Below are 17183 nucleotides of genomic sequence, written 5' to 3' on the forward strand. Positions count from 1 at the left end.
AAGGAGGCAAAAATATACAATGGAGCAAAGACAATCTCTTCAATAAGTGTTGCTGGGAAAACTAGACAGCTACATGTAAAAGAATGAAATTAGAACACTCCCTAACACCATACACAAAAATAAACTCGAAATGGATTAAAGAACTAAATGTAAGGCTAGACACTATAAAACTCTTAGAGGAAAATGTAGGCACAACACTCTTTGACATAAATCGCAGCAAGGTCCTTTTCTGACCCACCTCCTAGAGTAATGGAAATAAAAACAAAAATAAACAAATGGGACCTAATGAAACTTAAAAGCTTTTGTACAGCAAAGGATACCATAAACAAGGTGAAAAGACAGCCCTCAGAATGGGAGAAAATATTTGCAAACGAAGCAACTGACAAAAGATTAATCTCCAAAATATACAAACAGCTCATGCAGCTCAATATCAAAAAACAAACAACCCAATCCAAAACTCGGTGGAAGGCCTAAATAGACATTTCTCCAAAGAAGACATACAGATGGCCAACAAACACATGAAAAGATGCCCAACATCACTAATTATTAGAGAAATGCAAATCAAAACTACAGTGAGTAGTTCTGACCTCGCACCAGTCAGAATGGCCATCATCAAAAAATCTACAAACAATAAATGCTGGAGAGGGTGTGGAGAAAAGGGAACCCTCTTGCACCGTTGGTTGGAATGTAAATTGATACAGCCACTATGGAGAACAGTATGGAGGTTCCTTAAAAAACTAAAACTAGAACTACCATATGACCCAGCAATCCTACTACTGGGCATATACCCTGAGAAAAACATAATTCAAAAAGACACATGCACCCCAGTGTTTACTGCAGCACTATTTACAATAGCCAGGACATGGAAGCAACCTAAATGTCCATCGACAGATGAATGGATAAAAAGATGTGCTACATATATACAATGGAATATTACTCAGCCATAAAAAGGAATGAAATTGGGTCATTTGTAGAGATGTGGATGGACCTAGAGACTGTCATACAGAGTAAAGTAAGTCAGAAAGAGAAAAACAAATATCGTATATTAACGCACATATGTGGAATCTGAAAAAATTGGTACAGACAATCTTATTTACAAAGCAGAAATAGAGACACAGACGTAGAGAACAAACGTATGGATACCAAGGGGGAAAAGGGGTGGTGGGATGAATTGGAAGATTGGGATTGACATATATACACGAGTGATACTATGTATAAAATAGATAACTAACGAGAACCTACTATATAGCACAGGGAACTCTACTCAATGCTCTGTGGTGACCTAAATGGGAAGAAGGAAATCCAAAAAAGAGGGGATATATATATATATATATATATATATATATATATATATATATATATATATATATATATATATACGTAGAGCTGATTCACTTTGCTGTCCAGTAGAAACTAACACAATATTGTAAAACAACTATACTCCAATAAAAATTAAAAGCAAAAAAGAAATCTAAGGGAAGAATCCGAAACAGAAATGCAGCTGGCCCTTTGTTGTACCCTGCACCTCAGTCTTTTCTAAAGCATTTGGGTGGCCCTGCCCCTTTACCTTTTAGCAACACAAAGAATAAAAGAAGACAGTCATGTGCACTGAGGGGCCAGATTTAAGCCCTGATAACGGGTATCATGAAACACAGCAGCCTCCTCTGTTTGCTGACTCATCATCCAGGGCAGAACCCTGATGAAGGTGAGGCTGTAAATCCAGGGTGAGGAAAAGGCAGCTCTCCTCGGCCCCGGGAGCACCGGTGTGTGGAATTCTCTGTGGCAAGAGGTCACTGAGTCAAAGCTGTGGCTGGATAATTTTATGGCCGCTAATAAAATTTATAGCCAAAGCAAGTTAAGATAATAAGGGTAATCAAACACCCAGCCGTGGGACATAAGAATCCCATCATGGCCCCTTGGTGCTGGCTGTGGGGAGGGGGTAGCTGGACAACACAGGAGGACTATATCTGTGTGACTCAAGGTAGCCGCGGGGTCTCAGAGGTGATCTGTGCCCCATGGGAGTCACAAGGACTAGGCCAGGCCAGGGACTAGGTTCAAGTTAGGCGGCATTGCCTGTGTTCCGGGGACAGCATGCCAAGGGCTGGAGGGTTAACCGGAGCATTTAAATGCCTAAGAGTCACAGTGGCATGGGAGAGGATCCGAACCAACCCAGTTCCAGAACACTAGTTAGGGAAAAAATGTTAACTGACTGTTCGGGTGGGACATGGCAGGAATGAGGGAAGCTGAGGAAGGACGGCGTTTGACCTGGTACAGAAATCAAATGAGGTTTAATCCAAGAGCCCAGTTCCGGTGGAGGCTTTCTCCAGCCCCTCCCAGCTTTCCTGGTCTCCCCGCCTTCCCGTTGCTCCCTCGTCGAGGGCTCTGGCTCACCCCGTCTCCTGCAGGCTTCGGGCATAGGCTGGTGGGGTCCTGTCCCTGAGACCCCCCTGCAAACTCACTGTCATAGTCCCTGGAGGACTCGGCCCCCTTCTCTGACTCGGCCTCGACACCCAGAGTCCTCATGACTCCCTCTAAAATGACAAAGCAGGTGCAGGCCACCTGGGACAAGCTGAAGGGGATCAACTCTTTGGTGGTGTGGCGTTTCTCTTTTGTTCCTTTTCTTTTTTCTTTATTGTGGTAAAATATACATAACCTAAAATTTCCCCTTTGATGTTTCTGAACAGAGAATCTTTTGTCCCTTAGGTGAGTTTCACATGGAGGTCAAATCTCACCACCTCTGCTTTGTTCCAGGAGAGTGGCCTGTGCACCAGAACAATTTCTAAACCTTGAGCTACTTACTCAAGCAATTCTAGAAATATTTAGAGCACCTATTACGTGCCAGGTATTGCATTAGGAGCTCTGAACTTTCAGATACAACCAGATAATTGAGTTTGACCCTGGAGTTATTATCATGATTATGGGGCTGCATTTTAAAATAAGAGGAGTACTGTCCTTACCGCTTTGGTTTCTGTCCAAGTGCTTTTTCTTAGTCCTTTCAGTGAGTGGATCTTGGGCTGTCCCTTTAGTTATTTATTTATTTAAATTTTTTGCGGTACACGGGCCTCGCACTGCAGTGTCCTCTCCCGTTGCGGAGCACAGGCTCCGGATGCGCAGGCTCAGCGGCCCTGGCTCATGGGCCCAGCCGCTCCGTGGCATGTGGGATCTTCCCGGACCGGGGCACGAACCCGCGTCCCCTGCATCGGCAGGCGGACTCTCAACCACTGCGCCACCAGGGAAGCCCTGGGCTGTCCCTTTAGTCAGCAGTCCCCTGGTGCTCTTTATTCTAAGTTGTTTTTTTTTAAATTGTGGTAAAATGTACGATATAAAATTTACCATTTCAACCATTTTTAATTTACCATTAGTTCTGTAGCATTAAGTATATTCATGTGTGGTGCAATCATCACCGCCATCCATCTCCAGAACTTTCCCATCTTCCCAAACTGAAGCTAGGTACCCGTTAAACAGTAACTCCCCGTGTCTTCCTCCCTAGGCCTCTGGCAACCACCATTCTACCTTCTGTCTCTATGAATCTAACTACTCCAGGTGCCTCATATAAATGGAATCATACAGTCTTTGTCCTTCTGGTTTTTTGTTTGTTTTGTTCTGTTTTTGTTAAAATATCTTTAGATGAGATTAGTGGAAAACACATTTTATTGTTCTAGTTTTCAGTAGCTTTTCTTCAGGCAAAAAGAGCCAGCAGTAGTTAACTTGCTGCAATGTCTGCTGAGACTTCTAAGCAAACACTGTGTTGCCGTATGAGCTCTGGCCCTTTTACAAATCCTGCTTAGGAAAGGTGCTTACTACCACTGCGCATGGCACGGGAGCCACCTTTGCAATGTATCACTTCAGTTCTGGGTAGGTCTGGTTTCCAGGTGGAGAACAGACAGGCAGGGTGAGATGAAAGTTGAAATGCGATCAAGTTTGCCCAATCGCTCAGGGGCAGAAAGCACTGACACGAAAAAAGTGCAGTGGAACCCCTTAGGGAGGGCTGAGGCCAGCACAGACACTGCAGAAGAGGAGATCGTTCTGGCTTCAGAGACGTCGCAGTGCTTCCCTCCTGAGTGGGGCATACCTCTTGTTTCTTTGCCTGCCAGGATCGAATGAACATATCTCATAAAATGAAGCATTTTGGTCCCCAGAAGGAGGGGTACAGAGGTAAGAGACACGCGCCCATGGCTGTTCCAAGAATCCTCTGTGCTGCTCCGTCCGTGGGTCACAAAGGGCAGCTGCTCCCCAGGGGGATCCTTCAGGGGAGAGGGGGGAAGGGGCCAGATGCTGTTAGAGCCAGCCCCAGAAGTGACTCAAGTGGGGATTGACACATGTTCCTGCAGTGCAAGTGAAGACTCATGTACAGAAAAGGATGGAACATTTTCTCTCCCCCGCTACTCTCTGATAGGAGCAAAACCCAAATAAGTTAATGGGGGCCTATCTCACTGCAGTGTGATTATTAGAGGAAGATGCTGTTCTGTGTACCGCCACCAGCTTTCTGTTACCCTGTGACTGACATGCAGGGTCTGCATGATCAGCTGTAACCGTTTATCTTTGGTTTGGGGATGCATTTGTTGATCTTGTCCTTTGCAGATTTGCTTACCTCGTTTAGGCTTTTTGAAATTGTATTCTGCTGTCCTCGTTCCCTAAGAGTGCAACCACTGACAACATAGACAATACCAAGGGTTGACGTTAGTTGTGTCCAGTCTTTTTCAGGATAACTGTGAGTTAGGCTGTGCTAACACACATCAAAAATATTTACTGAGCACCACTGTTTGCAAAACATATAAAGATATTAAGTAACAGTATAAGTAGTAATAACAATAAAGGAGATATCCCCCAAACAGTGAGATACAAGTTGCCTAACAGAAAATGCTTTATATGTTATTTTCTGGGATTTGGGGTCATAATGCCATTAAATATAAAGACTGAGTGGGATGCATCTGCTGTCCTTAGAAGTCTCTGCACAGGAAATGGATACTGTTGGTGTTCCCTGCTGCCTCGGCAGAGTCCAAGGGAGGTGGCTTTCTGGGTCAATAATGCCGTTTAAGATGAGCCCCCAAGTTGTCACACTCTGGAAGCTCTCAGAGTCCTTCCCATCAGTGGAGAAGTTAAAGGTCAATGGCTTATAGATTGCGATTTGCCATGTGAAAGCAACCTTGGTTGATAACAGCCAAACATCTTTTGTCTTGATTCTGTGGTCGAGATCGTAACTGAATTTCAGATTCGAGATTTCTTTGTGAGCAAGTATACGGCTCCTCATGTTGAGGTAGCAGTGCAAAAATGTAAATGTGCTTGAAAGACATGAATCTTGCCTAGGATGACAACGTAGTGAGCGGCTTTATCTGTGAGGTCTGTGAGAGGCAGCTCCCTGTGCACACGAACGGTAGCGGGGACTCCCATGCGCACTGAAGACCCCACATGGACAAGCACACATGTGTGCAAACACACAGGCGCCCCCCCTCCCCGGTCCCTGTGCCTGGTTCCTTTACTGCCATCCCGTGTTTCAGTGACCACTACCCTCGGGATGTGATGTGGTGTTTTGAAAGTCACAGATACTTGTTGCTTTAGTGAAACCATCCGGTGTAACAGAGATGGAGAGCAAACAGCAGGTTTTAATCAGAACGAAAGCAAATGAAATCCTGTGGTGAAAATCTAGTCCCCCTAAAGTTAGTGATTGGGACCCCCTGGCAAGTTTTCAGCTGCTGCTTCTAGACTATGACATACACACATAATCAAGATAACGAATCCTTTCCCCCAGAACTTTACGCTTTTCAGATGTGTTAGACGAAGAGATTGAGGTGTTTGAATTTTCCCACGAAGAGTCTTGTAGCTTTCACAGTATCGTGAGAGAAAACATTAAGTCAGAAGAGTCTGAAAAGCAGAGGTAAACCATAGTCCCCTACAAAGAAGGCTCTGGATTGCAGACTGTGCAGTGAAGCTAAGGTTTCCGGGAACTCCTGCTGTTTGGGCGTTTTCTCTTACAGTGGATTGCAGGGAGGGGGCCCCTAGAGCCGCCTTGAGGGGACAGTTAAAGCGGGAATGAGGGTTGGACTGGGGGAGGGGAGGGCAGAGTGAAAATGTCACAGAATCCAACAGATCCGGGTTCAGCCTTGGCCCCTGCTCCCTAGATTTTCCCCTGGGGAAGCAGCCCCAGGTTTCTGCCCCTCGGTCTCCTAGAATCCAGCTTCTGCAGGACTGCAATGAGGGCCCCGGGGGGAACCGACCACGACAGCACGGCCCTTAGCCCCATCTCACACACATCTTAGCACATCTCTCGTGCTGCCCACCTGGCCTGGGAACCAAGGGTAGGGGCCGCTGCGTGACTGGAGAGGGGCTTGGGGTTCTCGGCGAGCTCATCCCCATGCCCTTTGGAGAAGCCAAGTCTTCCGGGCAGATTCTTACAGAACAGAGCCTTCATTATAGCTAGCAGCAAAAAAGCAGGCCCCTCTTAGAGAGACTTGCTTTTGAAGTGTGGGGAGGCCGCCCGCTGGTAGGAAAGGCCACTGCCCTGAAATAAGATTCGGAACCAGGGGAACAGTGAATGCTGCTGCGTAGGTGGTCTGCTTCCAAGGAGGGGGTCGCCTAGGGAACGCAGGGTTGGGGTAGGTGTTAGTTTTGTCACAAGGATGATCAAGGAGGGTCGGCCCCACGTCGCTCCTGAGACCCCATTCTGGTGTGGAGAGCTATGGGATGGAGGGAATTCACGGTGAGGTTTGTTTTGGGACACTGTCCGGGATGGCATCCTGTACCACCGGTGCTTCGTAAATGCCATTTCGTGGTGACAACAGTGTGCGTGCCCACGGCCAGGTCCCCGGTTGTTTCAGCCGTCCCCTCCAGCGTGCCTCACTCCTCCGGGAGAGTGGTAGCTGGTTGAGGGGAGCCCACACCCCACGGGCTGCAGAGGAAGCCCAAAGCGAGGTGACACAGGCCCTCTGCCTGGGAAGCAGCCCCTGCCAGTGCAGGGAACGTCCTCCAGGCCACTGGCTGCTTTTGCCGTTTCCTCTCCCGTTTCTCTGATGTGGGTTGCGTTTCCTTACAACGCATTGAATGAATGAGAATAAGAAAGTGTGTATTGGCAGAATTGCAGCTGGATAATGCCAAGGCTTTCCAAGTCAGAGCGTGAATTTAAGCAGAGCAAAGTTTCAAGTCCGTGGGGCTCAAGAGCGATTGCTATTCTTCTAATAATGAAAAGTACAAATGTTTGATGTTCAAAGGTTAACAAACGGGGCTCTTTCACTGGCCTTCTGGGCTGCTCAGCACAGAGTGGAAACTGCTCTGATCTTTGCCTTATCGCACTTGTATTTTCTAGGCAATTAGAAACATTGTCCACTCAGCATTTAAGAGGTTTGAACCGGCTGGAGACCTTTTTTTTCTCCCCCCCAAACTAAAGTTTCCTTTTTTAAAAAAAAAAATGGACAGTTTTTCCTTTTTGCAAGTAGCCTGAAGTTTTAAAGTAACAGGCTTTCAAAATAGCACCCTTAGGACTTGCCTGCATAATTATTACATTTGTCATGGGATTAGCACTTTCCGAAAGTATATTTCTATACCAGTATCTTACTTTGCCCAGAAGTGTGGTTCTTCATAGTATATTATGTGCATTTAGGCAAAATAGACCCAGCCCCCATTCACTAGAATTTGCGCTATAAATGCAATTATTGCCAATAAAATGGAAGCCATTTATCTTAATGAACCAGTAGGAAAATTAAGTCTGTTGAAATGGTCTAAACCTTCCAAGGAAAAAAAAAAAAAAAAATTGGTAATTCATGGTGGGCTGTATCTATTTTTATGAGCTTCTCTAAGTCATCTCTTTGCTGACTGCCTACAGCAAACAACAACTATACACAAGTAGTGTTTTGTTTAATTTCTTATGTTCATTAGCAGGTTCACTTCTCCCTTAAAAGAATGATATCTTTGCTCCTCTTGTCTATTTGAGAGCCTTTAGGGCCTTCCTAGTAAGAAACCAGCACTAGTTGGTCCTACTGGTCTGGTCTTGGGCTGCAGATAGTGTGGTTAATGGCTTCTGCTTTCCCCTCCAAACGGAGGGGGGACACAGAAGTAATTGAAACTTACAGTGTCAGGGCATAATTGTATTCCGTTATATTTAATGCAAACGAGGAGGTATTCTAGCTAACATGCAGGAAAATGGCCTTAGAGGAGGCCACGTCGCGTGTCACTGAATGCACGTGGGGACGTGTTCCCTCCCAGCCTCACCGCCCCCTGCCCCACGCTCTGGCCCCGACCCCAAAACAGAGGCGCTACCAGTGGTAGTCAGGAAATGCCGTGAGCCACAGGTAATGAGCTCGATCTCCGTGTTCCTTGCCAGATCTCCCAGCTGATGACAGAGCCTGGCCGGGAGGGCCTGACAGAGGCGGCGCTGAATCGCTACAATGCAGACAAGCCTTCGGCCTGCAGCGTCCCGGCCTCGCAAGCCTCCTGCGTGGCCAGCGAGACCTCCGCGGGCACCTCGGTGGCCGCGTCCTTCTTCGCCAGGTAAGAGAGGTGTCCAGACCCTCGGTTCTTTCAGGTGAGCCCACCCGGTTGGCCTCTCACGTGGACCCGTTTAGCTAAAACGCTGGGAAGAGTTTGGGGCTGTTCTTTGACTTCACTCTTTAAGACAGGGTTTCTCAACCTCAGCCCTTTGACATCTGGGGCCAGGTAACTCTCTGTTTAGGGGGCCTGTCCTGTGAGTATAAGATGTTTAGCAGCACCTTGGCCTCGACTCGCCAGATTCCTGTGGCACCTTCCCCGGTTGTGACAACCCGAAATGTCTCCAGATGTTGCCAAACGTCGCCTGGCTTGAGAACCTCTGCTCTGGGAATACGTGGCTCTAAAGATGATCTCCACAGGAGGAGGAATTTTGTGGGTGCAGCCCCATGGCTGGTGATTCCATATATCTCTTCTCACTACAGAAGAGGAACTGCTTAAAATTTAGCTATTAAATAGACGGCAGTTTTCTTCCTCCTTGACAGACTAGCTGGATAGTTGTCAACTCTCCAGCTAATTTCAGAAACTTAAAAAAAAAAACCCTGAGAAACAAAAAAGAAAGGTATTTCAACAATGTTTTCTGCCTAATTTTAGCAACACGGCAGAGACAGGGCAGGAGACATAGGACAGCTGAGCAGGAAGGGGCTTCAGGGATTGTCTGATTTGATCTCCTTATTTTATGAATAAGGAAACTGAGGACCAGGAAAGTTAAACTGTGAGGTAGTTTATAGCAAAGCCAGAAATAGAAACCAGATTCCTCTGGGTTTTCCTCTGTGACTCATTCTTTACTTGATACTTGGAACTTAACCTTAGAAAACTTTTTCTGTACCTAAGATTCGTGAGCTTCTGAGTAAGCAGGGTATAGACTAAATAGCGTGAGATGTGAAATCAGAAGACCCCTTGGGTTTGAGTTCCAGCTCTGCCTCAGGGTCCTCATCTATAAAATGAGGATAATATCTGTTCCTCAGGGTTGCTCTGAAGATTAACATAAGATGATTGTAAATTATGAAGTATGTGCTAGACAAATGGTAATTCACTATGGACTTAACGAGCGTGTCAGTAAGAGGGAACGTTGTTTGGCTTTTCCTGTTATCCTTAGCAATGGTAACATCCAAAGCACAAATCTGAGGAAGGGGCTCTGATTAGGAAAGGAACAAGTTAGAGGAGGAACAGAGGCTGACATCCCGGATTAAGACACAATAAAGGCAGCACACGGGGCTTGTTGGAAGACTGGCTTTGAGGTTCTGGTTGTACCTTGGTGCCGTGTTTATTGTCCTGTGAACAACTGGGCCAACTTGAATGTATGGGAAGTAACAGGAAATATGTATGTAGTGGCCACCTGACAACAGAGGCCATCGTGTTAGCTCTGTGTGTTCGTGAATTTCTGTGTTGTCTGGGACCACTGAGAAAGCTTACTGGGAGGTCATGTCCATGCCACTCACGGAGAGAATAAACAGATGGAACAGAATATGAGGGAATGCCACAAGCACAGAAGATCCCGGGACATATGTAGGCTATCAGAGCATGTCTACAGGAGGGTGACTAAAGTGGTGAGGAACTAGGAGGCCAAGTCCTAGCAGGCTTAGCCTGGAGAAGAGAGCCCTCAGCTGTCTCTTGGGCCATCATGTAAAAGAGGGATTTGGATGGTTGTATAGAAAACCCGAGTATGGGGGCAAAGGCTGACTAAAACCTCATGATGAAAGAGAGAGATCTCCCAGCTCAGAATGAAGGAGAACTTGCTCACAATTCAAACTGGCCCAAGAGACAGTGAGCTCCCCATCACCGAGGGAGATCAAGCTTGCATTGGGTGACTACCTGGCTTCATTGCCGGAGAGAACATTCAGTGCTCAGATGGGGGTTGATCTCCTGAAATACTGAAATGTCCAGAGATTTTTACAGACTGACTGACTCATTAAAAAAAACCAGAAAAAGGAGTTGAAGCAGGAAGAAATAAGAAGTGCTATGATCCCTGATGGACAGTGTTTTGGGAGAATAGCGTTCCCTGCTGGGGGGAAACCGACAGTGTCATCCGAGTCAGGGAGAGGATGTCGAGATGGGATAGACCAGGAAGGCCTGAGTGCTGGACAAAAGGTATATGGAGGCCAGCTTTCACGTGGGTCAGAGAAGGATTTACAAACAAGTGAACAAACACCAGGGAAAAGAATGGCGAATGACTGGCAAAGACAGTCTTCCTGAGAGTTTTGCTTGTACACCAAGGGGTAGAATGGAAACACCAGGGTGGACCCACCTGAATGGGCCAATGATGTCAGTTGGACGAGGCCCTGTGGACGATGTTAGCGATAAACAAAGAACCCCTGAATTCAGAATTGCAAGGGCTTGTGGTATGAGCTTCCAAAGAGCTAGAAAGGATTCAGAGGGCTACCTGAATACTTGTCATTGCTTTGTGGTGAATGCTGACAGCACCTGGAGCTTAGTGGGTTAAGGCATTAAAAGGACATGGTTTGGGGCTTCCCTGGTGGCGCAGTGGTTGAGAGTCCGCCTGCCGATGCAGGGGACACGGGTTCATGCCCCGGTCCGGGAAGATCCCACATGCCGCAGAGCGGCTGGGCCCGTGAGCCGTGGCCGCTGAGCCTGCGCATCCAGAGCCTGTGCTCTGCAACGGGAGAGGCCACAACAGTGAGAGGCCTGCGTACTGCAACAAAAAAAACAAAAAGGAAAAAACTACATGCTTTGTGTTTAGAGCATTTACAGTGTAGAGTGAGGGGTGAAGTACCATGAGAAAAAGAATAATTCTTTAAAAACACACACACACACACACACACACATATATATATATATATATATATATATATATATATGGACACAGGGAGGGGGAAGTGTAAGCTGGGACGAAGTAAGAGAGTGGCATGGACATATATACACTCCCAAATGTAAAATAGATAGCTAGTGGGAAGCAGCCGCATAGCACAGGGTGATCAGCTCGGTGCTTTGTGACCACCTAGAGGGGTGGAATAGGGAGGGTGGGAGGGAGATGCAAGAGGGAGGGGATATGGGGATATACGTATACGTATAGCTGATTCACTTTGTTATACGGCAGAAACTAACACACCATTGCAAAGCAATTATACTCCAATAAAGATGTTTTTAAAAAAAGTCAAAAAAATAAAGTTCTGAAAAATTTGAAAAAAACCCCAATATATACATATTTAAAGAATCATATATGTATATTAGAGACTGAATATATATATATATATTCACCCCCCCACACACTCATTACGCGGTTTGCCCCGCTGCTCTTGTCCATAGTGGTTGGGCTGTCACGCCTCCCAGAGAGGGTGGCAGCATACTGACAACCTCCCTGTCATGGACGGGGACTGAGAGCAAAGTCGGGTGACCTGCTCAAGGTCCGCACTGTCAAGAGAGAACCAGGGTCGTCCCTCACCTCTGTGGGTCCCCAAAGGCCCCCCTGAGAAGTCATAAGCAGCCCCGTTACGTTGTCAGACAGTAAACTGAGGTCGCGTCAGAGGAGCTTTCTGTTTCAGCTCAAGCAAAGCTGTGTGAGGTGATGGTAGGCGTGGCTTTTAAGAAGGGTGGAATCTGGATCTGTTGCTGGGGCCAAAATTGGAAACACATTAGCGGTTATGGTTTTCGTGGAAGGATAGGAGAGTCGTTCCACATAGGAACTTGGGGGCAGGGTCAGCCCCTCAGATCTGTGTTCGCCACTTTTGAACTCGTGCTGCTTGACTGTGTGATTGAAACACATCCGTGAGTCTGCAGGGCTCTGGACTCTACATAGCTCCAAGTGAGGACAGGCTGGCCAGCCCTCAAGAGCTGTGCTGGGTGTCATTTCATTGCAGATAGGAGCAGCGCCACTTGCCAAATTTGTGGCCAACGTGGCTGACATCTACTGAACACTCAGTGTGTATCACTCACTGCACTAAGCTCTTCATATGCGGAATCTCCCTTAATCCTCAGAGTAACCCTGGGACGTAGATCCTGCCGTTTCCCCTGTTTGATGGATAGAGAAAGAGGTGTCCTGAGTCAAGTCACCAGCCCAAGGCTACACAGCTGGGAAGTGGCAGGGTGGGGAGTCCATCCTCATTTCCTGTCACCTGTGAGCCTTGTTGCTGTTCTCTGTGCTAAGCAGGCTTTTTCCATCATAATTGCTGATAAAACCCACGAAGTAAGTGGGCCCTGCAATCAGTTTGAGAAGATAAGCAGAACAGCGACAAAACCCTGATTTGTTGAGGGCTGCAGGTGTCCACTTTTCTCTGTGATACAGGCCTTTTTAAAGTGTTTACTTTTCAGAGCTATGGGTAGAGGTCTGGGTGGATCTTGTTGCATTTCAGATTCAACAGCTATAAAATAAAAATTCCAGTTCTGAATAAGCAGTGATACTTTGGACCAGGGCTACCCCCAGTGTGGTTTGTGGACAGCACGCACTTACTGGTCTGTGATAAGTGTGGAAATTCAGAGGAAGCATTTAGAAACTTCTGTAGCAAGTTGACAGAGTAAGTTTATGCCTATTGAATCTAAAAATAAAAAAGTAGGTCTTATAGTTTGAATGTAATTAGAAATAAAAGCAAAAAAGTGATTCCTTCACCACAGATAATTTGAGAAGTGCTGCTTTAGAAAATGTTGAAGCCCAAATTGCTTTTCTTCTACATATCTTTCGCCAGAATTTCTTTATTTAATTAATTAATTTATTTGGCTGTGCCGGGTCTTAGTTGGGGCATGTGGGTTCTAGTTCCCTGACCAGGGATCGAACCCAGGCCCCCTGCATCGGGAGCGTGGAGTCTTAACCACTGGACCACCAGCGAAGTCCCTCCCTCTTTATTTCTTTAAGTATCAGCATTTTGGTGGACTGCCTTTGCTTCAGAATTTCAGTACTCTGCTTTTGGAAAAACACTTTTTTGTTCCCCTTTGGAAAAAAGTAGTAACAGTGAAATAGTAACAGTAATACTAAAAATATTAATAGTAATCTTAACCAAAAAAAGAGATTGGCATAACTGATCATCAAGTTGGTTATTTATCATGCTTTGAACTTTTCAAATGAGGGAATCTCCTTTGTGTGATTCCCATGTTAATATTAAGTGTTGAAGTCAGGTGTCATTAGATTTCCCATTTGTTGACTATTCACTTTGAATAAAGATTTACTTTTAAAAAAACTGTCATGATCTTGTTTTTTCAGTTTTATTGAGATATAACTGACATATATTACTGTATAAGTTTAAGGCATACAGCATAATGATCTGATTTACGTGTATTGTGAAATGATTACCACAATAGGTTTACCCAACATCCATCATCTCATACAGAAACAAGATACCAAAAAAAAAAAAAAAAAAAAAAAAATTTTTTTCCCTTGTGATGAGAACTCTTCGGATCTATGCTCTTAACAGCTGTCAAACATACCATACAGCAGTGTTAACTTGAGAACTGGATGAAGGTGGTCCAAAGGTACAAACTTCCAGTTATAAGATAAATAAGTACCAGGGATCTAATGTACAATATGATGACTATAGTTGAGATTGACTTAATCATGTCCTTTGTGCTTTAAAGTATGAAGTGCGTGAAACCCTATGAAAATTCTTGGGTGAATCCTCAGCTCTGTAGGTTGAGGGGGTAGAATCCTCATTTGAATTTGAAGAGCTATGAACAAATCCTGGATTACGCATAGAATTGCCTGGAGCTCTGGGAAATAAAGTGAATCTTCCAGGTGATCTCCTATCTTCGCATTGATGGTCTTTCCCAAATAACCTTACTGATAATCGTACTGTTGTTGTCTTAATCCATGGAGAAAATGAGCTTCTGGTGGATTTTAATCTACATTCAGAGCAAGTATGGGAAAAAATAGTGAAAATTGCCAGTGATCACGTGAGCTTTGCAAAGGCAAGTTCAAGTTTGGCAGAACTGGTGCTGCCATCTCTGTGGAGTTGGTGAACACGTGGGTTTTCAGTTCTGTCTTCAGACGCCACTTCTTATTGTAATGTTATTTCTTTACAGCTTTTACATTTAGTTCACAACCTTTGTAAGACCATAACTTTTTACCAAATTCAAATGAAATTTTCAAGTAAAATTATATAAAGGTCACTTTTCATTATTATTTTTTCATTTCTCTATTTTCTTAATGTAAATAAATGCCTTTAAATCTGTTTTCATGGGTTTTGATTACTTCAGATTACTCAACGCCTTCAGATCCTTACTGTCTGTCCATTTGCTCCTCATTGGATCCATCACATTAGTTAGAGCTTCTCCCTCTTTTTCCTCTGTTCTTTTTTTTTTTCCAGTAACAGGGTTATTTTTTATTTACTGACTCTCTTCTTGAAGATTCTGACCTTTACACAATTTTCCGTTGTTGATTAAAAATACACAGCTCCCGGGTTTGGAATTTTCTGCGTAAATTTTGATGTTCACCTCAATATTGGGTTACCCTGAGATTGATTCTGTGCGGTCCACTTGCTCTGTTTTCTCTCTCTTTCACTTGGCAAGCTGTCCCTCATTTCCTTCTGCTAACTTTTTGCCTTTTGCCTAAACTCATCTTTTTCTTAGGGATGTTATTATATTTCTGACTATCTCCACCTCTTGTGCAATTTCTTCCATCTTTGTTATTAGACTGCTGCTTGTATCACCTGACGGCCATCTCCAAGCCCCTGTTATGCTGTTGCCTCTTAGGACTGATTTAACCGGCATCCCTCTGAGGCCAGAGGTTGCTGTGACATTAAACCAAGACCAGCTCGGGTCCAGAATCAGGGGCTAAGCTGAGCTGAGAGGGCCAACTCCCGGCTCCGAGGCCCTGCCCTCAGACGGGTCCCTCCGTTCATCAGCCTTCTTGTGGGACCTGCTCCTGAGTGCTCTGTGCTCACGTGCTGCTGTACACACAGCTCCCACTGCCACAGAGAAGGTCCTCCTTAAAAGCCATTTCCGCACTCTCACTGACAGCCAACTCAAAGAGTGCCTTTCGCTGGTCACAGCAGATGCTTCTCGTATATAATCTTGCACAGCGAAGGCTTTCTTTAGTCCCTGGGCGTGCTGACACATAACAGTAGTAGTTGGTTATTTGAGAGGAGCCTATTAAGTCAAAGAAGGATGGAGTGTGAAACTGTTCACGGTTCTTTTGTTCTTCCATCAGGTACAGTTCCCTTAGGGATGCTCACATCTTCCCATTATAAACACACCAGCAATTATTACCAGAGAAGAACTCTCCTAAACACACCACAGTTGGTCTCAGGTGATTTAGGGGGAGAAATGTGGAGCTGGGTGCACAGATCCAACTCTTAATTTGCTGATTCTCTGTGGAGAGATGGGGCAGACTTTCTGCCTCCAGTTTTACAGATTGGAAGTTAATTTCCAGCGCCATGTGTGTTACAGCAGAATGATATCTCTACAAAACAAAACAAAAAACGCTAGGAGCTTTGAGGAGCTCATACTGTGGAATTTCTCTTATATGATTATTGTATTTTTCCTGTTTTGTTTGCATCCAAGTCTGCACCTTTGTCTCCTTACTCCTTCTAGGGTCTCATTCTGACTTAGGGTCTATCCCTTTCCCCTTTTCTCCCATTACTCTCCACCTTCCCCACACCACCTCCCTGTCTGCCTCTTCCATGGCTCCCACGGAAGTGGGGCTGCCGTTGAACCTTGTAGGGAACACCTGTGGTCAGGGCCGACATGCATAATTGTGCCATTTGCTGTTTGGCCAAAACTCTATTGGTTGAGCTGAGACGCCTCCCACTGGGCTCCATCTATCCAAAGGGACGTCTTTTTCTCAGCTGCCCAAAGGCACTGTCTGGGCTCGTGTCTCCCCTGGGGGCAGCGATCTTTGAAGGCCTGAAGTGGAAACCAAATCCCTACCCTCTGAATTTCTTGTTTACTTATTCCTGGCAAGTCATAGCTTTACTTTTCTTAGAAAAGACTCCATGGACTTCTCAGAAAAGAAGGGACTGTTGCTCATGTATATTGATGCAGTGAATGTTTAGGAATCGTAACTATACGAATATAGTTTCGCTTGAACACACATCAGTTGCAATATGAAAGGAAAATACTAAAAAGGAGCCAAATGTATATTTCGTGCTGTCAGATTTCAGGGGCTGCAGGAAATAGTTTCAGGTGTTGCTGCATGAAGAAGTAAACCCTTGATTGTTTATGAAAGACAGAGAAAGCACTGAAGAAAAAGTGGCCATAATTCAATGTCTACACTATGATCCTTTGTGTTCAAAAAAAAATCCTAAAACACTTTAAATATACGACCCTAACAGCCAGTACCCTACCCCGGCAACCCCAAAACCCCTGTTTTGGGGTGTGCAGACCATAATAGAAATGGCACTCATGGCTTGGCCCACGCCATTCTGAATTGGTGATCTCTGCTAAAGAAAATGGTCAGTGTTTGCTGCCCCATTCCCATCTCCCGCTGCAGGGAATGTGTAAGAGCGCATTTTCCAACTTAAGTCCTTCGTGTGACGGATGGCCAGTTGGGGCGCTGGCAATCAGCTCACAACATCTGGGACTTATTTGTACAGCTTTGCCTCAGTTGAAAATCCAGTTCTTGGCTTGGTGTGGATGTTTGAAGGCAAAGCAATTCCGCTGAGCCTGAAGGATCCCGGTGATTCTTGTCAAATATTCTCAGGGTTAGGCATCCTGGTTCTTACTGAACAATTTTAATGTCCTTTTTACTGATGCAGGGGTGAGGGGAGGGGAAGAAGAGTACTGGATAAAGCAGAGAGAAGGATGGAGTGGCTTGTGGCTGCATC

The 17183-nt window shown here is 45.4% G+C and overlaps 1 protein-coding gene across 1 annotated transcript in view; it reads left to right on the plus strand.

The window, feature by feature from the left end:
* The window catches only part of KIF26B (kinesin family member 26B), a 500879-nt gene that overhangs the window by 226418 nt on the left and 257278 nt on the right, over positions 1 to 17183 (plus strand). Inside the window, exon 4 of the mRNA XM_049713434.1 lies at positions 8315 to 8481. Within this exon, the coding sequence (XP_049569391.1) occupies positions 8315 to 8481 (167 nt within the window). The remainder of the gene's footprint in view (positions 1 to 8314; positions 8482 to 17183) is intronic.

Source organism: Orcinus orca, chromosome 1, assembly GCF_937001465.1.
Source record: "Orcinus orca chromosome 1, mOrcOrc1.1, whole genome shotgun sequence".
NCBI classification, from domain to species: domain Eukaryota; kingdom Metazoa; phylum Chordata; class Mammalia; order Artiodactyla; family Delphinidae; genus Orcinus; species Orcinus orca.